At 40.0% G+C, this 27,486-nt stretch overlaps 1 protein-coding gene across 1 annotated transcript in view; it reads left to right on the top strand.

Annotated features, from left to right (window-relative positions):
- Nucleotides 1–10,409, top strand: part of COL1A2 (collagen type I alpha 2 chain) — a 35,217-nt gene extending 24,808 nt beyond the window's left edge. Inside the window, exons 34-51 of the mRNA XM_077765393.1 lie at nt 39–92; nt 795–848; nt 947–1,000; nt 1,096–1,203; nt 1,584–1,637; nt 2,491–2,544; nt 3,517–3,678; nt 4,383–4,490; nt 5,165–5,272; nt 5,713–5,766; nt 5,854–6,045; nt 6,435–6,542; nt 7,001–7,054; nt 7,179–7,286; nt 7,590–7,848; nt 8,242–8,426; nt 9,118–9,360; nt 10,106–10,409. Of these exons, the coding sequence (XP_077621519.1) occupies nt 39–92; nt 795–848; nt 947–1,000; nt 1,096–1,203; nt 1,584–1,637; nt 2,491–2,544; nt 3,517–3,678; nt 4,383–4,490; nt 5,165–5,272; nt 5,713–5,766; nt 5,854–6,045; nt 6,435–6,542; nt 7,001–7,054; nt 7,179–7,286; nt 7,590–7,848; nt 8,242–8,426; nt 9,118–9,360; nt 10,106–10,252 (2,106 nt within the window). The 3' untranslated portion in view covers nt 10,253–10,409. The remainder of the gene's footprint in view (nt 1–38; nt 93–794; nt 849–946; nt 1,001–1,095; nt 1,204–1,583; nt 1,638–2,490; nt 2,545–3,516; nt 3,679–4,382; nt 4,491–5,164; nt 5,273–5,712; nt 5,767–5,853; nt 6,046–6,434; nt 6,543–7,000; nt 7,055–7,178; nt 7,287–7,589; nt 7,849–8,241; nt 8,427–9,117; nt 9,361–10,105) is intronic.
- The last annotated feature ends 17,077 nt before the right edge of the window (nt 10,410–27,486 follow it).

The following is a 27,486-nucleotide window of genomic DNA, read 5'->3' as shown; positions in this document are numbered from 1 at the left end:
AGGTGTTCTTAATAAGACTCATTTCCTGTTGGTACTAGGGTGCTCCTGGTGCCGTAGGTGCCCCCGGTCCTGCTGGAGCCACTGGTGACCGGGTAAGTACGCGTTTTCACAGAGTGGCAACTCTGAGCCAACAGCAGTGTCTAAAATGTCCTGCCTGCCCCAGCCCCAGGGGGCCCCAGCAATTCATTGTTATGACTTGGCATAAAGCCTGCTTATTTAAAAACCTATCTGTTGGGATGGGGCAGCGGGAAACAAATGCTGTGTGTTTAAGTTCTCTTTCCCTTCGTATAGATGTGCTCGCTATCTGATCTAAACTCTAATCCCTATCATTTGTTTCCCGGTTTCCCATTAACAATATCCTAATGCACTGAGCCTTCTCAAAGCCTTCAATTGTAAAAAAAAAAAAATCAATAAAATACATAGTGTGCCCATTTCACATCGAACAGTCCGCTTAAAATAGACCTTATTTATTGTATTGCACCGATTGCAGCAAATAGATCGGCTCTGTGTCCATCTAAAAATTAAAATCGCCTCCTCCTAGTATTGCGGGCGCTGATTGATAGTGTTTTTGCAAGTGTCTGACCAATACCACTCCAACCCCCAAACTGAATACAACATTAAGCACAGTAAGAATCCGTTTTATTTCACTGTCTGCGATGAGCATCAGTTTTCGCTTCTGATGTCACCGCAGCCCCTGACAAGGGCCCACCGCCTGCCGCTGCCCCTCCCCCCACCTCCTCTTTGATGGTCTATGTGGGGCACAGTAACAAACTCCTCTTCGGTCCCGCCCGTAGGGTGAAGCCGGTCCCGCCGGTCCCGCCGGTCCCGCCGGTCCTCGTGGTAGTCCCGTAAGTAGAAACCTGGGTCACTTTGGACACTCCTAGCTTCTAAGACAGTGACGAATCTAAGACCGCCACGACAATCTTCCACCCCTTCTCCCACCTAGGGCGAACGTGGGGAGGTTGGTCCCGCCGGCCCCAACGGATTTGCTGGTCCTGCTGTGAGTATCACATAATGAAGGTTAATCCGGAACCGTCCCCAGCTGGCAGGTCGAGCGTGCCGGATGCCTGAACTCCCACGGTTCCTTTCCAACAGGGTGCTGCTGGTCAACCCGGTGCTAAAGGAGAGAGAGGAACCAAAGGACCCAAGGGTGAAAATGGCCCCGTTGGCCCCACGGGCCCCGTGGGATCCGCTGGCCCATCTGTAAGTTGAGTTCATCGGTGGCCCACACAGCCTGTGTGGTTACCCTTGAAATCTTATCATTCAACATACATCAGGCAGGTGCCTACTGTACCCCAGGAACGTACTAGATAGAAGGTGATTTTAAAAGTAAGAATTAACATTTGCATCTGCTTTCTGATTTATAGAAGTTTCACGAGTGTGGTCTCACTTTACTTCTTTGGTAACTCCGCGACGGTGGTAACGCTGAAATAAGGACATTTATCTTATGACACAGATTATCATTTTTAATTTCGGGGTTTGTTTCTGATAGATATGGGAATGATGCCTTTGAAGAAAAAAGCATCATGTAAAGGAACTCTTTTGTGATTTGACCTCATCTGTTTTTTTAAATTTCCATTTAGGGTCCAAATGGTCCCCCTGGTCCTGCTGGAAGCCGTGGTGATGGCGGCCCCCCTGTGAGTACTTATAGTGGATGACGTTTCTTTCTTTAGAATCTATTAAAAGCTTGCAACTTTGGAGATTTCTGGTTAGTGTTGGACTAGAATAAGGAGTCTCTTGAGATTCAAGTTAACTTTATCTAGAGAAATTCTGGTATTGAAGTGATAGTCAGGCCATGGGAGATTAATTTAATCCCACCTAAAGCTCAGTGCAGTGTATGTTGCTACCACTCACCTGAGGCAAAACCCAAAGTTATCACCAGGTTGTTAACTGGTAAAATTGTGGGATGGGTAAAAGTATTTCTCTTTATCCCTTTGCCCATGCCCCCCTTCTTCTGCCTGACCACGCACTCTCTCTCGGCGCCCAGTGCTGTTACGCAGACTCCTTAAAGACCCAGACTTCCCAAGGAAAGAACTGCACTCACTCCTTCTTGCTCTCGCCAGACAACAATTAATACTTGTGGTCTTTTGTTGTACCTTCCTGTGTAAGCAAAATTACTTATCCAGTGTCCACTTCTTTAGCACCCAGCCAGGTGGTTAAGATCATTATTAATGCATACACATCAGTGTGTAATAATGGCCTGGTGTCTTCTTTGTTCTGACAATCATCAGGGTGCGTTTCAAAAAGGGCCATCAGAGCCTTAGTGCCAACTCTGAGGGTTGCAATGGGGCACCTTGGTCAGAAAGCTGTGTAGAGATGGAAGGTCTTCGGGGCCCTTGTTAAAGAATACTCTGTGTGAGGCTGCCACCACCTGCTCCTTGGGCCATCCTTGGTCACATGTCTTGAGGATTTGCCACAGGAGAAAGGTCTATCTCCCCCAAATCCCTAGAGCTGGTATTGACTGTGGAATTTCCTGTGCTTGGTTCTTAGGGTGCTACTGGCTTTCCTGGTGCTGCTGGACGGACTGGTCCTCCTGGGCCCTCTGTAAGTAAATCGCTTCAAACTATGTCATTGACTCTAGCCAAACGACCTTGCCTCTAGTAGGAAACTGGTAAGAAACTCTCTAGAAACACGCTACTGATATTTTGCTATTACTTTCCTGGCCTGAAATCAGTTTTCCTGAACCATGAAGGCAAAATCGTCACAAATTATATTTTATAGTATCAGATTAAGAGGCTTTTATTCATGTGTACACAAGTCCCTTCTTAGGGGCATGGTCTCTTCGTTAAAAAAAAAAAAAAACAGAACAGTTTTAGTCACATATCAGATATTTCTATATCTAATTACCCTTTATGGCCAACATTCTTCCTCCGTTGTTAAGGTATAATTGTTCCTGAATCTAAAGGTGGTTTGGCCTCTAATTTAATTCTGATTCAGACTCTCCTGTCAGGACTCAAGAGAATTTAATTAATTACCAAGGATTAAGTCTTCCGGTTAAGGTTTCAGGGGGAAAAAATCGCCAAGATGTTGATTTCTTGGAATCCTTTTAAGGTCCATAACAGAAAAATCTTCATTCCCTGTAGGCATTTAATTAAACCTAGTTGAGAGCATATGTGATTCCTCAATTATGAACAAAATGCCAGTATTGGCTTTCTCCAAAAGGAAATGAGCAGAACCCTCCAAAGCCCAAAGTCCCATTCATTGACAGCTAATTCTTCTGACCCTCCCTCGTTCTGATGCCAGTAGGCCAGGTTCCCAGTAGCACAGCATTACCTTTCCTCGCAGGCATTTGCCACAGCCTCTGCCTCCGTTATTTACTTTGCCATGACCTCAGGGGAAAGGGGATGGGAGCTGCTTCTCTCCACAAGAAAGGCTATTACAGACCCTAAACATGTGCCCCGAATGGTCAGGGTTATCATTCTGTTGCTTCACATCTTACTACCTGGAACGTCAACTGCTCTCTCCCAGGTCTATGACGATTAAGTGGGAATAAAAGACCTTGCCATTTGCTCACAGGGTATCACTGGGCCTCCTGGTCCCCCTGGTGCTGCTGGTAAAGAAGGAGTTCGTGGACCTCGGGGTGACCAAGGTCCAGTTGGCCGAACGGGAGAAACAGGTGCATCTGGTCCCCCTGGCTTTGCTGGAGAGAAGGGTCCCTCTGGAGAGCCTGGTACCGCTGTAAGTGATTTCAAGCTCCTCTTTCTTAATACCTTGTGTTGAATTAAAATAAAGCCTCACGCAGATCTTCAAGTGGCATATATCTGTTGATGAGTGTTGCAGGCTTTTAAGTAGAGCTCAGCTGAGCCAGGAAATCTGTCCAACAGATACTGAGGTGTCATAGCGTCCGTAGTTGCTCAGAAGGCACGAGATGGGGTGACAATAAATGAGGGAACTCATTCTTGTATCAAAGCGGCACCTTACTGGTACTGAGATTAGAACGGAGTCCCATTGCCGTGGTCATCCTATTGTAAATGAATCACATCTCAGCAAGCTACCAGTTCCTTGAACATGCATTGTCCAGTATTATTGTTACACTGAAATGTGCCTTTATTAGACCTGGTTCAGTGAGAGGCCAGGTCAAAATTTACGTCTTGGCGTAGATTCCATAAAAACTCTATTTCGCTACCCCAGATGGCTTCAGTAATCTCAACCACATATTCTTTAATGTTGTTCCATTGGTGTCAGGGAGGAACCAGGTACAAAGAAGTGTACTCATGAAACTCATTGTCTTCACTAGAGAAAAGATATCCAAGGATACGTCCTACTAATGGAAGGTCACTAGCTTTTTTCTAAACTGAGGATAGCTCATTCTCACAATCCTCCAGCCAACCCGTATTGTCACCTACGGGCTTATTAGTAATAGGATTTTTCCTCTTGTTCAGGGACCTCCTGGCACCCCCGGTCCTCAGGGTCTTCTTGGTGCTCCTGGTATTCTGGGTCTCCCAGGCTCTAGAGGTGAACGTGGTCTACCAGGTGTTTCTGGATCTGTGGTAAGTGTTTGACACCATTCTCATTCTCATTAACATAATAAAAGATTTTAAAAGCTGCCACTTCAGATGTGACAGATTGATCACTGAATAACTCCACTTAAGATTTTTTATTCATGGCATTTTCTTTATACAGATCACATGTCACTTATCTAAGAAGCTTTAATACCACCTTACTTAGACACACGCTATAAAGATACAGCTTAATATTATGCAGAATGATTTTTGTTCTTTTTACATGCTTAAGAACTATATAAGCTCTAATTGCATTTACTCCTCTGCAGTGTGAAATGCTGGCATCATTTATCCCGCTGGAAGAATGAAGCTCTGAAAGTTCTGAATCATTCCATTAAATCTTATACATGACAGCAGCTAGGGCTCAGCTCATCTCCATAAACCCTCTCAACTTTATGAATTCATTTCATTTGGGATACTGGCTGTAACTAGGCTCACCTGTCCAGAGCAACAGGCCAAAACGAAATAAAGCTGACCATCTGAGTGTCTAGGATGAGGGCGAGGACAACGCTCATGACACTTCTTACCTTTTTTGTGACCCATTCACTTTCACTGTACCTTCTCCTTGCAAACTGGTGTCTCCTAGCTGGGGTTCTTTTGGAAGAGGGAGATCTGCACTCAGCCCGCCAAGAGAAATGTTGTTTTGTGTTCTCTGCATCCAGGGTGAGCCCGGACCTCTCGGCCTCGCTGGTCCCCCTGGGGCTCGTGGTGGTCCTGGTGCTGTGGGTGCACCTGGAGTCAATGGTGCTCCTGGTGAAGCTGGCCGGGATGTGAGTACGACACTTGGTTTGTCATCCTAGACACTACACACTAAGCACACAAATATAGCTAGAAAGCCCAGCTGTATTTCATCATGTGCAACATCATATCCTGAGCTGCGTTCCTCTTCTTCCAAGTTTCGGAAGATGGTCTGTTTCTCCATTAAATCAACATGTACTGACCACTTCTGGTACTGGAAATGGGCAACATTACTTGCACTGGGGGATGGACGGGTCTTTAAATAGCATGCTTCAGAGGGGGCCAAAATAGCCAGAACACCTCTTAAAAAAAAAAAACTAGGTTGCCAAGTTCTTGCTCCTGTCTTTTAACCGTCTATAACGTGGGATCGCTAGTGAGCACTGGGAGTGATGAAGACAGAGGAGCTGAACTATAGGGGCTGGTGGGTTAAAGAGCCTCACTAAGTGCCTGCACTGGTGTGGTGTCTTCACAGGGCAACCCTGGGAACGATGGTCCCCCAGGCCGCGACGGTCAACCTGGACACAAGGTCAGTACACCTCTTTGTCTCTCTCCAGTTGACAAGTGGCGAAAACACAGGCCACTCTGATGCTGAACTTTCCTTTGCCTTTGGTAGGGAGAGCGCGGTTACCCTGGCAACATCGGTCCGGTTGGTGCTGCGGGTGCACCCGGTCCTCACGGGCCCGTGGGTCCCGCTGGCAAACATGGAAACNGCTTTCCTGAGGAGTTAATGTTTTTCTTTTCCAACTCACAGGGTCCTGCTGGTGTTGTGGGTCCCGTTGGTGCTGTCGGCCCCAGAGGCCCTAGTGTACGTACGCGGGGATGACTTCTCTACAAATTAACATTTAAGGAGACTCAGTCCACACTGTCCGCGAGGAAAAGAAATAATATACGGGCTAGACTTCACATGTTTGAAAAAAATGTAGTCCATGTTGAGAATTGCTACAAATAGCTTCCAGGTCTCTTCTGCTTCAAATCCCTTCTGCTTGTTTGTTTTAAATAATTACAAAAATCTAGCCACTTCACCGGAAGCTCAGCTGAAGCAGATTAAGGGAATAGATAGGAGTAACACCCACGCGGCTGGTAAGCCTTTGCAGGTCCGGGGTTGCTTCGTGAACAGATTAAGCGATATTTGTAGGGACGTGAGGGTTATTTTCTAAAGAAACTAAATGTCCTGTCTGCCCTTCTTCTTTACAGGGCCCACAAGGTATCCGAGGTGATAAGGGAGAGCCTGGTGACAAGGGGCCCAGAGGTCTTCCTGGCTTAAAGGGACACAATGGACTGCAAGGTCTTCCTGGTCTTGCTGTAAGTAAGATGTGGACGTCACACATGTAGACAGATCGTCAAAGATCTTCCTCAAATTCTCACTGCTATTGTTCTAAAATGCCCCACATCCTATTCATTTCCCATTCTCTGGCTGACTCCATCTCACAGAGATAATGCCATTTCATCCCAACACAAAAAGGTGAGGGTTAAGGGAGATTGAAATATACATATATTAAAATCTCCTGGCAACAATGTCCTTCAACCCCACTTAAAATAAATATAATTAGAGGAATGACTAATATTGCACTGCTGAAATAGCTTGCAGAAAAAAATATAATTGAATATAATAGACATAATGGGAGAAAAGAGCCCCATTTTACATTTTCAATTTTCTCAATCCAGGGTCCATTGAAACTAAAGTTTTCCATTCAATTTTAAAAAAACCTATTTGTCGACACGTGTTCTGAAAGTGTGATTTGCCTGTTCTCTCTTTAAAGGGCCAACACGGCGATCAAGGTTCTCCTGGCTCTGTGGGTCCCGCTGGTCCTAGGGTAAGTCAATCTAAGAGACATTTATCTCCGAAATAGAGTCTGTGGCAGGCAGTGAGCTCCAGGCCTCTGTTTCCTTGTGGGGTTTTTCACTGACTCACTCAGACCCTGTGTCCTTCCTCCCCAGGGCCCTGCTGGTCCTTCTGGCCCCGTCGGCAAAGACGGTCGCACTGGACACCCTGGTTCAGTCGGACCTGCTGGTGTCCGTGGCTCTCAGGGTAGCCAAGGTCCTGCTGTAAGTATCATTTTGGGAAATGCATCACAGACCCAAGTGAACCAAGATGGTTCTGACAACATATTCAAGTTGTCCCCCGCTGCCATTTGTTAGTTCTAAAACGTGTAAAAAGTATCTGTGTGTGATGAGTCGTCCATGCCTGCAAGTATGCCTGAGAACAGGTTGTTTATTTACATGGACTTGGTTCTTTTTTACTCATTAGAACATGCCCGTGTGTGATGCTCAACTGAAAATCTGCTGTCACTGATGTCTCTCACTGTGACCAAATACTAACCCTCCACTTTCTCACTTCCATCTTTGCAGGGCCCTCCCGGCCCCCCTGGCCCCCCTGGCCCCCCTGGCCCAAGCGGTGGCGGTTATGACTTTGGTTATGAAGGGGACTTCTACAGGGCTGACCAGCCTCGCTCACCACCTTCTCTCAGACCCAAGGATTATGAAGTTGATGCTACTCTGAAATCTCTCAACAACCAGATTGAGACCCTTCTTACCCCTGAAGGCTCTAGGAAGAACCCAGCTCGCACATGCCGTGACTTGAGACTCAGCCACCCCGAGTGGAGCAGTGGTAGGTCAAGATATCCAGGCCAGAATGGCCCTTCTCACAAGCTAGGCTCTGTAAAGTCAGTTCCTACTGACATTTAGAATGAAAAGGTTGAGGGTAAAAATTGCATTATGTGGAATCATACCTAATTGGAAGCATCTTCTTCTTCTTCCAACTAGCACCCAGTCTCAGGCTTCTAGTAATATATATTTTTGCACTTTTCATATACTCTGATTTGATGCTTCATGGAGGAGAGGGGAGAAGGAACTGTCTAATCTGGAAAATAGCCAGCCTCTTCCTGTTAAATGTAGGGTAGACAATGTTACTTACAAGAATCAAAGTCTTGGTCTTAGAGTTATTAGAGCCTCTGCTCCACTCAGTAAGAGGTTTCATGAGCTTTTTTTTTTTTTTTAAAAGGTTACTACTGGATTGACCCTAACCAAGGATGCACTATGGATGCTATCAAAGTATACTGTGATTTCTCTACTGGCGAAACCTGTATCCGGGCTCAACCTGAAAACATCCTAGCCAAGAACTGGTACAGAAATTCCAAGGTCAAGAAGCATGTCTGGTTAGGAGAAACTATCAATGGTGGTACCCAGGTGAGGGACCCTACAAACATTCCTTCTCCTACTAAATAATATTGCTAAGATTGTTTGCTTTTTAATGATCTACATTTTAGTCCCTTGCCCAAATGGGTTTATTAAAAGAACCTGCTCTTTTCTTGGATTCCAGTTCTATCCTGGGATTGCACGTTAAAGACGGATTGTTTGACCATACCCATACAATTTAAAGTTATTTTTCAAATTTGACTCAACTGATAATCACTGGAGAAACTAATGCCATTTAGTGTGAAGAAGTACTGGCCGGCATATATCCCCATGTCCATGCATGTATATTTTCAGAACATGTGCTTTTCTGAATTTTTAATCAAATCCTTTCACTAACTTTATTGCACGCCTACTGGTGGGGATTACAGAAAAAGAAAGAGGTGTGACTCTCTGTCTCCGTATTTTCTTATTCTAAAGAAGATACATACCCATTAAAAATACCTTATCTAAAACAGGTACCTTTATGAGATCATCTTGCCTCAGCCTGGTAGTTCCTATGGCCCTTTTAGGTAACTAATATTTCAAAGACCAGTGAATTGAGTTTCCTTTAAGAATACCTTTTTCCCAAGGTCAGATCTGAATCTGTTATTCCTCCCTATACCAGACTTTTTTTTTTTTTTTTTGACTCTTAGTACCTGAGTCCATCTCCACTTAACTAGAATTTCTATCTTATTCTGTGTAGTTTGAATATAATGTTGAAGGAGTAACCACCAAGGAAATGGCTACTCAACTTGCCTTCATGCGCCTGCTGGCCAACCACGCCTCTCAAAACATCACCTACCACTGCAAGAACAGCATCGCATACATGGATGAAGAGACTGGCAACCTGAAAAAGGCTGTCATTCTGCAAGGCTCCAACGATGTTGAACTTGTTGCCGAGGGCAACAGCAGGTTCACTTACAACGTTCTTGCGGATGGCTGCTCTGTAAGTAATAGTGAAATATGGGAATAGCACTTACTTGGGTAGTGAATTTGGTGGGGGAACGGGGATGGAGTTCTAGCTTAGACCGTAAATGAATGAATAAGACCATAAGCAGATGAATAATCGACCTAACTTATATAACCTATTTTCGTAACTGTATCTATTTAAATCCAGAGTGTTCTTACCAGATCTTGCCTTCTGAAATTCTCTGCACCTCTAAAATATATACAATGTTCATGCATTTGCTGTTTTTCTTTAAACGTGAGTTTTTTAAATGATGATGTCTGCCCACAACTTAAAATGACTTGAGGTTAAAAGGTCCCAAGCTATCACTTATGGTTATATAGATCTTATTTTACTGATTAGTGTGGCCTGCATGCAATTTTTCTCTACAATATGCTATACATTGCAGAAAAATTAAAGTTTACTTGCAGCAGCCAGCATACCTACCCAGCTCTCCCTTACTCCCCACACACACCCCAAAAATGATAACGTAGCAGTAAGCCATGTGGAATATGTATTGAAATTTTCTTAAAAAAAAAATTAGACTGGTAGGAAACTGCTCTCCCTAAGGACACCCCTGATACTTCTGCTTCAAAGATGAACATGTTGATCTTGGGAAGGCTTCTTCAGAATGAACAAGCCCAAAAGTGATTCTTAAAGATCTAAGGTTCTGACCGATACTAGACTTAGAAATAGTGCTGCTTTTCATATATGTGGGTTTTGTTTTTTTTCCTTTTTTAAACAGAAAAAGACAAATGAATGGAGAAAGACAATCATTGAATACAAAACGAATAAGCCATCCCGCCTACCCATCCTTGATATTGCACCTTCGGACATCGGTGGTGCTGACCAAGAAATCAGGGTGGACGTTGGCCCAGTCTGTTTCAAATAAATGAACTCAACCTAAATTAAAAAGAAAACAAAAGAAGTCTGAACAAACTTTCTCTCTTTGCCATTTCTCTTTCTTCTTTTTAAACTGAGAGCTGAGTCCTTCCATTTCATCTCCCCTGCGCATCTATTTGCTTAAATTGTGGGCAAAAGAGAAGAAGGANAAGATTTGGAATGTTTTTCAACACTCTTACATCTGTTGTGGAAAATGTCAACCTTTGTAAGAAAACCAAAATAAAAATTGAAAAATAAAATAAAAAACATGAACAATTTGCACCACTTGTGGCTTTTGAGTATCTTCCACAGAGGGAAGTTTAAAACCCAAGCTTCCAAAGGTTTAAAAACTACCTCAAAACACTTTCCTGTGAGTGTGATCCCCACCATTAGGTGCTGACCTAGATGGAGATGAGCTGAGGTACTTGTTTTGTTCTCTTCCAAATACAAAGGTGCTAACAGTATTTCAGATACTTGAAGAATGTTGATGGTGCTAGAGGAATCTGAGAAGACAGACTCCTCTGTAATGAGTTGCGTTGTGTATTCTTTCTTCATTTGATTTGCATCAGTATTTTACATCTTCTTCCCAAATAAAAGTGTGCAGATCGCTTGCCCAACCTTGTCCTCTTCCTTAAATTCAGCATTTGTTCTTTGCCAGTCTCATTTTCATCCTCTCCCATGGTACCAAAAAGAAGCCTTGTTTCTCAGACAAGCACAAAAATTAAATTGTACCTATTTTGTATATGTGAGATGTTTAAATAAATTGTGAGAAAAATGAAATAAAGCATGTTTGGTTTTCCAAAAGAAAATGCTGAGTAGAATTCCTTGCTTCGGTGCTCTTGGCAATATAAATACGGATTATAGCCTCTCTACCAGCCGTTAGACTGTTTCTCATTAGATAGAAACTATGCAAAAGAAAGGCAGTCTGGGATAACAGAAAGAGCAGAGAACAAGGACCCCAGGAGATCTGAGCCCTAATTCTGACTCTGCTGCTTGTGGTCAAAGGACCTTGAGTGTTTCCCCTTCCTGCCTCTCAACTTCCATATCTCTAATACGGGAAGATTACTTCTCTGCACTATAAACATTTGCCCTGCTCAAAATACATAATGCTTGAGCAAATGGTATTGTAGACCTAAGTTTACTCTAAGCAGAGATCCACAGAACCTTCTGGTTTATTATCTATTAAGCACTTTGAAACAGTGGCTGAAAGTTGGTCTATGCACAATTAATACTATTAACTAAAACAGTTTCAAATATTCAGTAAAAATGCCATACACTTAAATCTGATGCAACTGAGTACAATGCCTGTGAGGAGGTAATGTGTGTGCTGTCAATCAGCATAGACAGTTGTGGATAATAGTACCATGAACACCTACCTGCCAAATCAAGTTCATTTTCCTCCCCTGCACCTTTCAATGACATCTTTAATACACTTAAACATAGTAATGTGTCAAGTAAAATGTTAAGATTCATTTAGAGCTTATTTCCTGTTGCAGAACATAATTGTGATTATAATATTTGCCTCCTGAAATAAGTCATCTCAAGATTCAATTAGTTTTAAAAGCAAAAGACTGAACATGATGAAAATCTAACACCAAGTCTAAAAAGTTAGCAAAATCTATTAACCAAATGGTAACTTCAAATTATGGTCCTTCCCACCACCGGAATCTGAACATAGGGATGCTTATTAAAATGCAGATTCCCAGTCCTCAGCCACCAAATTCAGATTTAGTGGGGAATCAGTATTCTTAAGCACCCTGCCAACTTCTGATGTACATCCATTGGGAAGCCACTGTACACGGTGATTTCCACAACGCTTTGTAGCTCTAACATTTTGTATCTGCCAAGAATGAACCAATATACCTGGCCAAATGATACAAAGAAAACCAAACCCCTGTAAATGAGGATATGAGTGCTCCCTACAAATTAGTCATTAAAATGGCCAGGACAAGCTTACATGATAACCGGTTAGAAATCCCTGGATTTCTTCAACATGCTATGCCCTCAGGTTCACAATCCAAGAAAGTTAGCATCAAGGGTGAAAGTGAAAAAGGAAAAAACCATTTCTTGAGTACCAGCTATGAGCCAAACACTACGTTGGATGATAATAATAATAAGCTCTTTGTCAAACTGAATCCAAATAGGCAGATTTCTGAAGCCAAAAGTCATTAATAATCATTTAGCCATCAGTGTGGGACTACAGAAAAATTGTTTAATAAATAACGATGTATCTGATAAATAACAATGAGGAAATAAATGATGGTATATCCAATAAATACTCATGAGGAATGAATAATGGTATATCTAATGCACAGCAATGGGAAAATAGTGAAATAAGTGTTGCTATCCCAAAAACATTTTATGAGGATAATTAAACAACAAAAAATGCTTAGAACGGAATATTACAATCTCTAAAATATCATTTTCAAGTACAATGTCATTAGAAATATATCAAACATGCATGCAAAAATGCTAGGAGTAGGCACATTCAAGGAGTAATGATAGGAATGACTTTTATGGCTAAATTTTCCAAATTTGCTGTAATGTAGTTATATCACCTTTATCATTTACAACAAAGTTAGCCTTAAAATATTATGAAAAGAAATAAGCAGCCAACAAGTGAAAACAATCCTGGCTGAGAAGTGGCCATCCCCGGGGAAAGAGTGGTCAACCTCCCGCCCATTTATCTTCTGAGAAAGAAGAAAACCCTAACCTAAGAGTCATCACTCACTGTGACCCGGCCACACTGGGGGGCATCAGAGATGGGCACACGAGGCCATACATACCAGGCAGCAGCATCCTGAGGGATTTCGCGGTTCGGTTGCAGAGAGAGAATAAAATAATGTGTGAACACAATTTTAAACAAAGTGCCCTGTGACGATAGTGGAAGACACTCTTAATTAATGAGAGGGAATCTCAGAAAATTAACCTTAGCTTCATGCAGTAACGGTGACATTTGGGTTGAGCTGGCCAGCTTTTGCCGGAGATCTAATTTCAAACCCTCTGTCTGGCCAGAGGCTTCTTCTCTGGAAGCCACGTATTAGAACAGTCTGGTACTTACCAAGCAGGAGGTCCACTGTGAGTGTTCCCAGGGCCTGGGCAGAGCACTGAAGGCTTGACTCTGGCATACCAGCCCCCTCTTTAGAGACTAATCGCCAGGCCCAAGCGACCCTCCTCATAACGTTTCCTGACCCTTGGTCTGATGAAGGTCAGCCGCCTCTAACTTGTGCCAGTCTGAGAGGGAAGAAGATTGCCTACGAGAGAAGGAAGGAGCAGGTAGCCAAGACTGGGGGACAAGACATTAATCAAGTCTGGTAAAAAGGGTCATTTAAAATTCTAAAATCAATACAGCTAATGCGCTGGCAAAGAGCAAGGACACCTGACCAATGCAGAACACATTTATTATCTTTAATGCCAAAATACTTTTTTCTGCTATTCCACTTAATATCACTGAAAAAGAAGTTCAGAAATTGGATTGTATATAAGAAAAGTTGGAAATGTCATCTTGGGTCAGAACAACAATCCATCTAGATGAGTACTTTGCCTTTGACAGTGGCACCAAGGGAAATTTGGGAGAAAGAGTGGTTGGCACTTCCTGAGAAACCCGCCTCAAAACTCCCATTTAATAACCCCTTGTAAATCTTTTTTTGTACATAGATGAATCTAAACCCTTCCAGAGCCCTCTATCTGTTTTGAAATATGTTGGTATTACTATACCAACAGGAGAGAGCTAATGCTGAATTGTTAGCTTGGCTTCCTGGCCCTCTGATCAAGTAGCTAAAATATGCTTTCTATCCCTTTGCCTGGATCAGCCAGGGATTCAACTACTCACTGTCCACAGAGAGCACCAGTAACTGCTGCAATGGGGCCATCGACAGCCCATAATGATTGACTTATCCCTGCAGTTCGGTGGAAGGAGCACATAATTGGTGGCCAGCAGCCAAGGTTATGTGCACCAGCTCCACCAGTGACTAGCCAAGGGCACCTGGGAACGTCTCTCAAGTTCTCTGAGAATCTGGTTAACACACTTGCTCTCAGAGGTTTCCATTAGCATGCCCGCTCTGCCTCTCTCACAGGACCACCGGGAGCTCCAAATAGAACATGGCATACACGTGTGCACTCTGTGAAGTGTGGTCAAATGCTACCAATCATCATTAGGTCCCAAGTTTCCAGGCCCTGGTGGTCATCTCTTGAGTTAATCTCCTATCCCTGGCCCTCCAAGGTAGGGAGTAGGGAGAAGAGAGCCCAGAATTTAAATTTAATAAGCACCGCCCTTCAAACTGATAACCTATCAATTTTGAGCCATGCTTCCCCACCAGTAAAAAATGTGAGCCCTTAACAACTAATTCTGTTAGTCTATTTATATATAGATGTTATACATGTACTATATACTATGGGACTAATACATGATGTGCAATGGAAAACCTACATGGGAAGAAAACTGTAAAGAGAGAAAATAAATACAAATAGAAAATTCCATACTCCAGTGGATCATTTCACACACACCCTAGAGTGTGTGCACATTCCCACCCCCTACTGTGAAGACTATGGCCCTCAACAAGGATTCATGATGGGCTTCGGGCGAGGGCAGAACATCAACGGACTCCTGAAATAGGGTGCCAAATGTTGTGGGTATGTGCATTTTTCTTGGAATAGAAGCCACAACTTTCTTCAGATACCTTAACGGGTCTATGACTAAGAAGTAGTTATGAACTACTGCACAAAAGCAGTATTATTTATCCATTAAACCCTGGGCTTTTCTGAACTATGACTTTCTTATCTCATCTCGGGTCTCATACTCAGAGCATGCCGCTTCTCCTATCCTAAGACCTGAGAGAACCAACCAGCAGCAACCCACATGAAAATAGGAACATTTCGCTCTTCCACCTTCCCTGCTGTGGACCCTCTTTCCTGAGCTTGAACAGGACCTGGCAGATGTGCTCTGACCCAGAGTTGGACTTTACAACGTCAAAGTACACCCATCCACACAACCTTTTCAATTAAGAATAAACATATTCGATAATGGAGATTGATTAAGGAGTTATTTTTAGGTAAAATATGCATAAATTAGTTGTATTTACTTTTCAAAACAGAAGCTTTAACCTAAAAGAGATTGCAGTCCCTGGTTCTATAGAAAAAAGACGATAAGGACAATGATTGGAACGTGTTCTTCAGAGATCCTTAAGTCATCCCAGAACCAAATGTCTCCTCTTCATCTGGCTCTTCTCAAACGGAGCTATTATTCTGAACCCAACCTATAAGAATAATTTTGGCCAGAACTAACAAGCCTATGGATTCTAGAAAGGTATCCTTAAAATTGCAATTCACTACATATTTAAAGAAATTCACAAACACAAAATGCCAATAAAGTGAATTTTTTTTCTAGGACAACATTGGTCTTGGTGCCCAATGACTTAATTAGCCATCAACAGCATGAAGAAAAAAAAGCCAGTAACAATTTTTTAATGGAATCTATGAATCCCAGGCAGAATAAGAACACCTACTCATAAACCACTGTGCTGAGTAGATGGCCTTTCTCTCCCCACGGGAGGTCACTTCGAGTTCACTGCTCCCCCTGCTGACTGGATAATAGAACACCCCAGTCTTTTAACACGGCCACATGCACACCATCAGAGAATGAAAACTCAAATTTTGGAGGAGAAAAATAGAACAGTCTCCTGTGCTTATTTCCCGTCTGCCCCAGACACAGGGCCCTCTCTCCAGCTTCCACGCTGCCTACCTCCATGTCCTCAATGCTCCCTTTTTTTTCTTACCCACCTTAATCTATCCTTCATATCTCTCCCATGGAGCTGGTAAGTGGAAGTCACAAGGAGGCAAACATAAGCTTAAAAGGAGAATGGCCTTTTGGAGTGAGTAGAGCTGTCCAATGCTACAAATGTTACCCCAAAATGCACTAAAAAAAAACCCTTCAGGATTTAAGCAAGGGGTTGGGGGATTATGTAGATCAGAAATAAGAGGATGTGATAGAAGAACAGGGGCTTGGAAAGCAGATATCTGGATATGAACCCAGTCTCCACCATTTCCTCATCTGTAAGATGGGGACAGTGATGAACTGCCCACCAGACTGTTAGGATCAGAAACGGGGATGCATAGCAGTTTGTAAGGCTGATGGGCAGTAAGCAGGCAAAACCACTGCTAGCATTGTCCCCACAAAGGTGGGTCTTCCCTAAAGCCTGTAACCCCATCCTCACCATTCCAGGGTCACTACCTTCTCTAACAAGAGTGGCTTAAAATGATAGCACATCTACAATGCAATTACACCTTACTTTCTCCTACAAATGGATTCCAGCAAACTTCCAAACTCTCACAATTTTGGTGAGTCCTCCACAGTCTGATAAAAAAAAAAAAAGTATCAACCTTTTATTAGAAGCTTGAAAATCTTCTCAATTGTTTACAAAGGAAACTAACAATCCCACCTTAACAGTAAAAACAAAAAGGCAAAATTTCTAAAATCATTAGGTTCATCTAACTTTGGAGACAAAGCTTTCTGAGCTGAGAAAATGCCCCTTTTGCTTACGTGGAAACCAGTTCTTGTACACAAATGGACTAAGTCATACATATACATGTTGAACTAGCCAAACTCCTGACACTTAATTTTCACAATTTGAGTTTCTAAAACTTTGTCTCTGGAAGCAGAATTTCTAACTCAAAAGTTATCAGCACAAGAAATGATGGTAATTATTAAATTCAGTTCCTCTGGAAAATTTCTTAGCCTATATGAATTTACTCAAGGGTTTTAAGCATCATTAAATCACCTATTATTGCCAGTGCTTTGAATGTCTCTCTGAGTATTATTATAAGTGGATCCACTTCAAAGATGTTGGATTATAGCAATTTCCAACATGGTTTTTCTATCACTGATTATAGGTCTCCTTTTCCTTATAACACAAGTGTCGAAAAATTTTTTTAAACTTTATCAATGTAACTACAGTTTCCATCTGCTACTTTGCTCATCACGATATGTTCCTAATCAAAAGAATGAAAAAAAGAAGACTTTCCTCAGATAACATCCAGACAATTGCCCATTTTAACCATTTCTCTGGGTTTATTCATAACAAATATTTACTTTCTGTTAAACATTGAAATATAGTAAACTTATGGTCAACTTGCAGCTCGAAATGTTTTCCTAGATTTTCTTCAACTAAAATATCACAATAAACACTCACCTTGTCACCATAAGCTATAAAAAGAGCCTTGCTTTTCTTCCCTCAAGCTTGGGAGGGCTATCTATCAAACAAGAAAACAAAGTCCACTAAATCCTTTGAACCTTTGAAGAGAGAGACAAATCAATGCCAAAAATGATGTGCCTTCTCACCAATACACAAATTAAACTGTGTATTTTGTAAGATTTATAGAGTAAGTGGGCTTCTTTTTATTATCACTTTTGCTAGGTATCTGTCAAGTGAGTCTAATTCAGTAAAATAGATTGATACACTGGGAAAAATCTCTAGTCTCCATTCTGGGTTGGGGAAAAAACCATGCAGACAATTTAGTCACCCTATACCACTCACATTATGATTTAATTGGTCTGAAATATTGTTTTAAAACTCCCTTGGTGAATGTAATATGCAGCCAGTCTTGAGAAAAACTGTACTCAAGTCATGGCACTGGGCTCTGATACTCTCCCTTAAAATCACTGGTAAAGTTGGAAGTATGTGTATTCAGGCCTTTTGCTAGGAAGATGGTGTGCAATACTTAAAAGTTTTTCCAGACCCCATAGTATCTGCCTAACCAGAACTGCTGAGGAAGAGATCTTCATTTTCAGGGAGTACATTAAGATGATTCCCATGTACTCTCAAAGTTAGGGAACCACCGGTTTATTGCTGTTACCATATTATTGACATATTCTTGGATGATTCTGTGCCCCTCTCCCCAAAATGTTTAGGACCACAGCTCTAAAATCATGGGCTCTCTAAGCTGCTTTAAATGAGAACATGTAATGGCTCATTGAACTTGTGAGCAATTAATTTGGGAACAGTTGCAGTATTATAAATGTGATTACTTATTGCAAACCCAATTAATCCAGCCAGGAGGAATGTTAATTACAAAGGAGTATGGAAATTAGTATGAGTGCATGACTAAATGCCTAAATTCTGACCTATTATATTGTCGGTCTGGCAATTTACTTTAAAAATACTTCCACATGAAGTCTCATGTATATACGTGCACGTGGGCAATAAGGTAACATTAGTCCACACTCCGGGGCTGATTAGCTAACCTTGGAAAGACCCTAATTAGGAAAATTCAAGTTTTAGAGGTAGGTAGCTACTGTGGTAGTTCAAATAGCATTATTGAAACCTACATCAGGGGATACATTAATTAGCATAAAAGATGTGAAAAATAAATTTTGTTGTTGGAATAATGGTCTTGAAGATAAATGACTAGCTAATAAGTATTAATATTAACAAAATTTGAACTAAGCCTTGCTCTACTGGTATACCACTTGGTAGCAAGATTGACGAGAAAAGACATATAGTCCAATCAACCTCCAACCACTAGAGGCTACCTATATTTACCCAAAATTCTTGAATCACTAAATTGGTTTATCAGGTCATGAAATGACTCCAAACAAACAAAACAAAACAAAAAATTTTGAGAAATGGCAGAAGATGTCAAGAAAATAATATGCAAAGCAAAACTGTATTTAATTGATTTTTCAAAAGAAGTTACATACAATAACTGTATTTCTCTTATATGTAATGGAATGTCAATCAAAACAAATCTAGACAGAGTAGAAAGCAATTGGGAAGGCTTCCAAAGCTCTCAAGAAATAATCTCTCCTAATTTGGGGACAGCCAAGATTTACTAGGCCTGTGCTTTTTTATGGCCCTTTCCCCTTCCTTAACTGAAAAAATAAAGGCAGGGCCTTAGCCACACCGGGCCATTTGACTCCTCTTTCCTGAGAATTTAAAACTTGGAGTGAAGAATGATAGAGACTGAAGATAGAGCCACTGAAGTTGAGGCGTGCTAACACAGCACTCTAGATGTGGACATGCACTTCTGCTGATGAGGTCCTAGAATGCTAATAGGTGTTTTGCTTTGAATTATGACATAATCCAGTATTGTTCCACTATCTTTTTGGCTTAAGTTAGAGGAAGTTGGTTTCTATTACATAAACCAAACAAGTTTCAACAAATACACCTAGCAAACAGGATATAGAGTGAATAGCAAAAATAGAGGAGTATAGGCCAATCTTAGAATGAGTAGATACTCAGAGTTAGTAAAAATAAGAACCAAAAATTTGAATGACTTAAAAAAGTAGCCAGAGAAAGAATACAGTAAGGAAACAATTCTCCATGGAGCTTTGGTGTTTCTGCAAAATGTCTTGCAGACAAAGATTCTGATAACATTTGTTCTGGATAACCATTTCAAGGATGCTTCTATAGAGATAGTGAACAGCCTTGAAAGAGGGAGATGGTGTCTTCTTCCAGGACAGAACAGGCTACTGTCCGGTTTAATAAAGATAATGTTTCCCTACAGGGCAAATGTCTGGCAGGTTTGTTTGTAGCCCACTGTAAACTACTTGGGTTCCCTTCACTTGGTGCTCCTCAGTTGTGACTCACCCACCTGGGTTGCTCTACCTTGTCTCCATAGGACTTGGGGGCAAGGGAACCAGAAGTAAACACAAAGCTCTGGTTGCTTGCCTTGTGCTCTGAGTCATAAACTCCTTTGTCTCTGACCTAGATGTCACATGTCTTCTGCCAGCATCTATTAAACTGTAAGCAGGCTAACATCTTAGCTTTAAAGCAGAGAAAATTTCAGACCCTTCACAGCTCTTGACAAACATTTCGAAGAAGAATACATATCAGAATAGAGCTGCATCGGTTCTTTATTCCTGTCTTTCGAGTTGCCTAGCAACTAGTTGGTCACCATTGATCTGACAATCTGCAGTAATGAAAGACCACGCTATGTAGAAAAGTGTGATTGAACTATATGCTTCTAGATCACAGAGATTGTCTGATTCGTCTCCGTGTCTCCTTCATCACCTAGCCCAATGCCTAAAATAAACTGCATGCTCGATGATTTTATGTTGAACAAATTGTTAAATCAAAGAATTAACTATAGGGATGGCTTTGCTGGGATATGTATGGAATTCTAACTGAGGTAGTTCTTAAGTCTCTATCATAAGTACTTCCACTTGGACTCATTCTGTTTCGTCAAGTTCACTTAATTGTAAATAATAGAGATGCATCCAGGAAGCTTGTTGTGACAAGGACACGCTTAGAGTGGGAAACATAAACAGCTTTGCTGGAACTGGAGCTGGAATGTGGCTCTCTATTTAAGGTGGCTTTAGAGATCTCTGGTGGGCAGGAATTGGTGACTCTATTCTCTGCAGCTCTACCGCTAATCTGGTTCATTCATATTCCCCATGCTTGTCTTTTTAGATCTCCTATTAATTGGAAGGCTTTTTTTTTTTTTTTAACTTGCTATCCTAATTCCTTTGGAAGAGACTCCTGCGCAGTTCATAAATCCCTTGGCAGCCTATTAACTGATGACCTTCGAGTAGACATCCCATCAGCTGTGATCTTTAAAGTCGTGTGTTATAACACCTGGCCACCTAGGCGTCAGAAGCCATGGGTGGGGCCATTTTTGGAGGGGGGCGAGGGCACCAAAAGCCATAAGCAACATCTCTATTTGGAGGTCTGCAGCCTTTCTTTCCTCCTAAACTCCTTCTGCCACTCCTTCCTCCTGAAAAACGTGTACCTTATTTCACGCGCTTTCAGTACTTGTCTTTAGATAAGAACATAAAATACAGAAAGTTCTTAGACATTAATTAAAAAAACACACTCACACAAAAAAACAAAAAAACCCATGGNCTGGAGCTCTCTTCCCTCTCTGGCTTCGTGGTTGCTTTTTCTACCAGGTTGGTGCTGGCACAGGCCCCAGTGAGCTTGTAAAAAAAAATAATAATACAAATAACCCCTGGTTATTTGCGGCAGAATGAACACCCCCAGATAAGCCAGACCCCATAAAAAAAAAAAAAAAACCCTTGGATGTGGGAAGGAGGGACTGGACAAAGAATATGAATTTTAGGAAAAACAAAACAAAATGTCATTAAATATACAAAAAAAAAGGTTCAACTTGTCTAATAAAGAAACAAAAAGTAGAATCTTAACTGGTGTCTGGCTTTGCTCCTTTAAAAAATAAACAGTGTTTCAGCCAAAAGATCAGTCTCATTTACAGGTGGAATAAGTATAAATTGGTACAAAACCTCTGGAGAGCAATTTATCGGCATGTATCTAAAGCCTTAAAAATGTTTATACTTTTGACCAGTTATTATTCCGTACCTTGGAATGTATCCTAGGAAATGAATCCTTAACTCTTCTCCAGACTTTTGAACAAAGCACAGTTTGTATGAAGAGTTTCTCATGAAGCTGGTGAGACTCTAATTTTTCTTCCACCGCCCAAGTTCGAACACATAGCTGTCCTTCAGTGCAGCTACCCAGAGCAACCTAGGCCAGTAAGAGCGACAAGCACATGAATCGCACAAGTCTTCTAACTTTGAGAAACGCTGTGGCTATTTGCAGCACGAAGCTGACAGAAGGAGGCAGAACCCTGGAGCTCCCAAAAAAGCCACAGCAAATCCACTCTTTGAACTGGCTCACACTGCTAAGTGCCAATCTAACCCTCTGAACAGGAGGTGTCATCATAAGGAATCACCAAGAAACACCAAAAGGTTGTATTAAAACAGCATGTTGTATTGCCTCCTCTTCCACTGGAGTCAATCCCCAGTTGGTTATTGTGAGGAATCACATTCTCCTGCCTCCTGTATCTTATCAGAACGAGCGTGGTAGAAGTGCCTGAAGGAAAGACACTACAGCAGCAGTAAGTACATGTGCAAAAATAATGGCTGATGGTCGTATCATATCTCGGGCGCAACAGTTGTCATAGCCTTATTTATAGCAAAAGACTGGAAATTAACCAAATGTCTAATAATAGTGTATTGGTTAAAGTAGATATGGCACATCCGTTTGATAGATTGTTGTGTGGTTATTAAGAATGTTGTCAAAGAGTACTTCGTGATATGGGGGGAAATTAATAACTATACACTAAAATAAATAAGTAGATTACAGGGAAGTTGCATCTCATGCAGCAGATAGGCTTTTAAATCATGATGAAAAAATCTCATATAGTTACCATTATCCTTGAAAATCTCCAGGTTGGATACCAAATACCATAATTTCATCACAGGTTTTCTTTTTCATATTAGAGTAGATAACTGCATCTGTGAGCATCAAAGCAGTTGGCTTAAGGTTAAACTACGTTGTAGGAAAAAATATATATTTTTACCACTGGAATCATAGTCACTGTAGCAAGATGCACATACTATAAGAGACACACAAGAATTGAGGCACAGAGATTGAGGAAACAGTCAATTCCTATCACCCATCTCATGCTTATTCTGGGGTATACTCATGAACATAATAAAGGGGAAAAGTGTTTAAATCTATTTAAATTGTTGTACACACACACACACAGAGTAAAATTCACATAAGTTAAATGTGTGTAGCAATTATCTGTATAAATCACCATATTCAAGTCCAAGTGTGTTTTAAAATTTTAATTTTAAACAGATATGCATACGAGATCCCGAAAGGGTATATGCAACAATTTAACAGCCATCATCTCTAATGAGATTATGGGTATTGGTGGGATTCTTCCCTCTTGTTTTTTAAAAAATTTAAATGAACATTTATTGCTTTCATTATCAGAAAAAAAGTGATTGTTTTTAAATGGCACTCACAAAGCATAGATGATACCTTTAAAACTAAGCCTTATTTAATACAAATGCTTATAATGTATAGTTTTGGGTGTGCAATCTCTATACCAAAAGAGCGAGCACTTGGTTAAACAAACTACCACTAAATACAACAGAAACATGAGAACACATGTATAATGCAGGAAGTCTCAATCAACAGAATTCTATTAGTCTACCTCCGTAAAGCAGTATTATTAGGGACTATCGGACAGGACGTGGAAACAGCCTTCTTATATTGAACTGGACATTAAAATGTACTTGTCAAAGGAAAAAAGAAGGTTCTATCTAGATATAGATTATGTAAATACACATACAGAGTCTACAGTAAATTATGTTAGGAGATGCCTTCTGAGTTGAGCTTCCATGAATTCCTACCCTTTATGCACTTGTCTAAAATTTCATTAAAATACCTATTACAGCAATACTTTCCCCGATTCATTCATAAAAAATGCATAGACACATTCATGTAATAAAGGAAATTTTTCACTGAAACATATATATCACTCTAGTAAGTCTGTTTTAGTGATTGGAAAAAATAAATGTCTCATATGAGAAGGATTTCAAAGACTGGTCAGTTAAAATAGTTCTTTGATTGTGTAAAATTACTGGTGGTTGATCTATTGTGTCAGATGTGAAATGAGATTAAACTGTAAGAGTCAGTTTTAAATTCTCAGCATTAAACTGAATTAATAAATTGAGCAAAGACATGGTTCAAGTAGGATTGAAAGGTTCTGCTAAAACCAGACTGTTTAGATCCATTAGCAACACAGCTACAAAGAAAGAATATCTTATCAAAAAGGAGTGTAGGCTGTGGAAAATTAATAGAGAGTGGCTAGACCCAATCTTGGTGTAGAATTACATGGAAAGGATTAGGAAGTGAGGGGAAGGTAATTAAGTAGAAAGAACAGCCGGAAAGAACTGAAAAGTGAAAAGATCAGATGGTCTGAGGTTGAGCCCCTCACCATCTGTTGGCAATCATCAAAATTTATTTGATCTTATTGTGTATTTACTTTGTAAAAAGGGGGGGGAGAACCTTCATTCTAATGAATGAATAGGTGGGATACAAGGTGAATGCCCATTATAACCGAGCTCATTATTACTGCAAGAAAATCATTGCCATTGCAACATAACAAATACAATTAATGCAATCTAATTATTCCATTTTTGTCCATGTCTCTGACATCAGCTTCATAAAAAGGTTCTTATGCTTTCCCAGCCTTTTGTGATTTAGTTGGAGGGCTCTGTCTGTAATTTTACTGTCATTGTTTACTGTATGTCTATCTATACAATTTGCTCTTGTAAAATTTCTGAGTGACTGCATGTATCCATTAGCAAAGTAGGTCAACCAGCCACTTAGGTTTCCCCCTTCTAATAGGCATCAGCACCTGCGATTTCAGTATCAGTGAAAGATGTTAACTATCCACCCAGTTAAACAAAGAAGAAAACTCAATTCTTTCCTCTACTTTATCTCTGGCCCCCATATTCACTTAGCAGATCTTTCTGAATGTTTTCCCACATGTTTTCCCTTTTAAATATTTTGGTGCTTCCTCTCATCTTTTTCCCCTGTACTTTTTCACTTTAGGCTTTCGTAGTCTTTCACCTTAACTGCTACCTGCCTCTTTTCCTGTCCCTCTCACACCCATCTCCCATCACACAGAGAAAACACAAACCTGACCTTTCAATATCCCGTTAAAAGATTTCTGTTTCCACATCACTTACAAGATAAAGTCAAAAGGCATCTGTGTGGTATATGAAACCCTTAACTGCAGTGTCCCCTGACAATTTCACCTCTCTAGCTCTTCTCTCCCATCTCACAGTTTATACCCTTCAGCAAAACCAGAGTAATTTATAAAGCAACTACTAATAAATAATTAAGCAATTTTTATTATAATCAACTCATGATATGCCTCGGGGATGAGTATTTTCATTCATTCTTTAGGCCTGTGCCATGCATTACTATTTTAAAATTAGCTGCTTGGTTTTGAGACCACGAGCTTTGCAAGCAAGGCAGAGCAGACTACACAGCCAGCTGTCACACAGGAGCATCTGTACAAGAGGTCTCAGCACAGCTCGGCAAGACTAGCAGATACATCATCGTATCTCTGGACACAGATTAGTATTGCCCACCAGTCGAGCAGTGTGCAGCTACACAGGAGAGCTGTATATTTTCCTTTATTAAAAAATGATTGAAACAGTGCCGTTCTTTGTCTAGTATCATCTTTCACGTACCTAGCAACACACTTTTAACATGCCGGATATTTGAAAGCTTTATCAGAAAGGGCTGGCTGCCTCAAATCAAGGGTTTTATTTAATTTAGCTCTGAAGTTGCTGGAGGAAAATAAATTGATGTCAGGTTTTTAATTTTAAAGTCACATTTGCATTGCAGATGGACTATTTAACAGTTCACATAATCAATAAAATTACTGCTGAAGCACAGGATGTGTTAATGAGAGACTCTAATATCTGAGTAAGTGGTTTCTTTCTGGATAGTCAAATCATGTTTGTTTGCTTGTTGAAGTTTGTTAATCATAAGAAATCACCTTCTTCTGATGGAAAAATGGCTAAATGTTTCCACAAGGTACTTGGCTCCTTGCACATGATCAGGATTAACATTATCATGATAGGTAGAAATATTCTACCCCACTCTCCATACCCTAGAGAAGAATTGTGCAGATCCAAATTTGTGGAAACTGGTTTAAAATGCTCATTCATTACTGTGCCAAATGCTAGTGAAGAAATATTTTGAAATGTCTTAAGTAGTCTACATATCTACAAATGGGATGAAGTGAAAGTTGGGCTAGTGAAAGCTGACACCACATTTTTTAAACATTAAATTTTCTTATTAGAAAGAAAAGGTGAGAGTTTCTATTGTGCTACTGGGCAGCAGTTTTATACTATACATTTTTAACAACTTTATTGAAGTATAGTCAACACAATAAACTACACATATTTAAACTATGCAGTTCAACGTAAATATTTGACATATATGTATAGACTCTATTATTTCTAGTTAAAAAGTTAGAAAACTAAAGAAGAAAACTATCAACTATGTTTGTAGTACTATAACCACAGTTAAACTTTTAGAACATTGTCCTCATAAGTTTTTAAAAGCCTATTCATGTGCATGTATGAACAAAATAGATACATGCTTCTACTTCTATCACACTGTCAACAAACTGCATATACTGCCTATAATTTTTCCTCTTTCAACCATTAAGTGTCTGTGAATATTTTACATGTCTTTAACTATCATCCTAAAGAAGACTTTCAGTATATACAATGTACATTTTTGTTTATCAGTAGTAAAATTATTACAAAATGAATGACGAATAATCACCTATAACCACAGAAACATAAACAAAGTAATAACCATACAAATAATCACTATTAAACTCTAAAACGATTTTAATCTACATATATGAGACACAAATACAGAAATGTACACATACATATGCTTTGTATCTTATTAAAATAGTAATCAAACTACATATATTATTTTGTACTCCAATTAAGTGAATTTTAATGAGCATTTTATATATTGGAAATTTTTTGTTGTCAAAAGTTAAAAAGTACAGAAATACATGAAAAAGGAAGTTATCACCAATAACTCTAGTAACATGAATAACCTCATTTAAAACTTTGCAATAATATTTTCCTGGAGAGATAGATAAACTACATTATTATTTAAATCCTATTTATAATCTAAATTTGATAATGGATACTTTTCCATGTTATTACATATCCTTTTAAGGAACAATTTTAAATAGCAAAGTAGCTCTATAGTATGGAATACTTTTGAAAACATTGATCTTTTTTAAATCTTGGCCAATTTATAGCTAAATTATTCATTTCAAAAAAAATGTTCAATCCTTTGATTAGTAATGAGGTTTAACTTTTTTTCTAAATGCTCACAGGCCTTTTAAAAAATATTTATTTTAGTTCTATATGCTGTAAATATTTTTTCCCAGCTTCTCATTTGCTTTTATGGTAATATTCTTATACAGGAGTTTTCAATATATTCCTTTATAATTTTTTTCCATTGCATATTTGCTTAGCTTAAATATTCATTTATGTATTTTGAAATTTATTTTATGTTTTTAATTTTCACATGTGGAATTTATTTGGTAAATACTGTAAGGTAACCAAGCATCCTTGCACATGAACTTGAAATGGCATCTTTATCACATAATAAATTCTCATGTATGCATTTGAATTTAAAATTTGTGCTAGCGGAGTGATGAAAGCTGCAGTTCAATCTCAGAGCTTTTGTTCCTTTCGTATCTGTTTAGTTAAATGTGGCATTGATTTAGGGTGGTGCTATTTTTTTTTAACACTCCATAAAGTGCTGTTATTGAAGACTTACCTTTCGATTTATATACACACATATAGTTATTTTTCCTCCTTAGATTTATATTTTCTTTTAAAGCAATACAAGCTTTCTGTAGGAAAAAAAAAAAAGGTAC

The sequence above is a fragment of the Crocuta crocuta genome, unplaced genomic scaffold (assembly GCF_008692635.1).
Source record: "Crocuta crocuta isolate KB4526 unplaced genomic scaffold, BGI_CrCroc_1.0 scaffold14, whole genome shotgun sequence".
In the NCBI taxonomy this organism is placed as follows: Eukaryota; Metazoa; Chordata; class Mammalia; order Carnivora; family Hyaenidae; genus Crocuta; species Crocuta crocuta.
The sequence above is the reverse complement of the archived record's forward strand: the minus strand, read 5'-3'. Positions and strand labels throughout refer to the sequence as shown.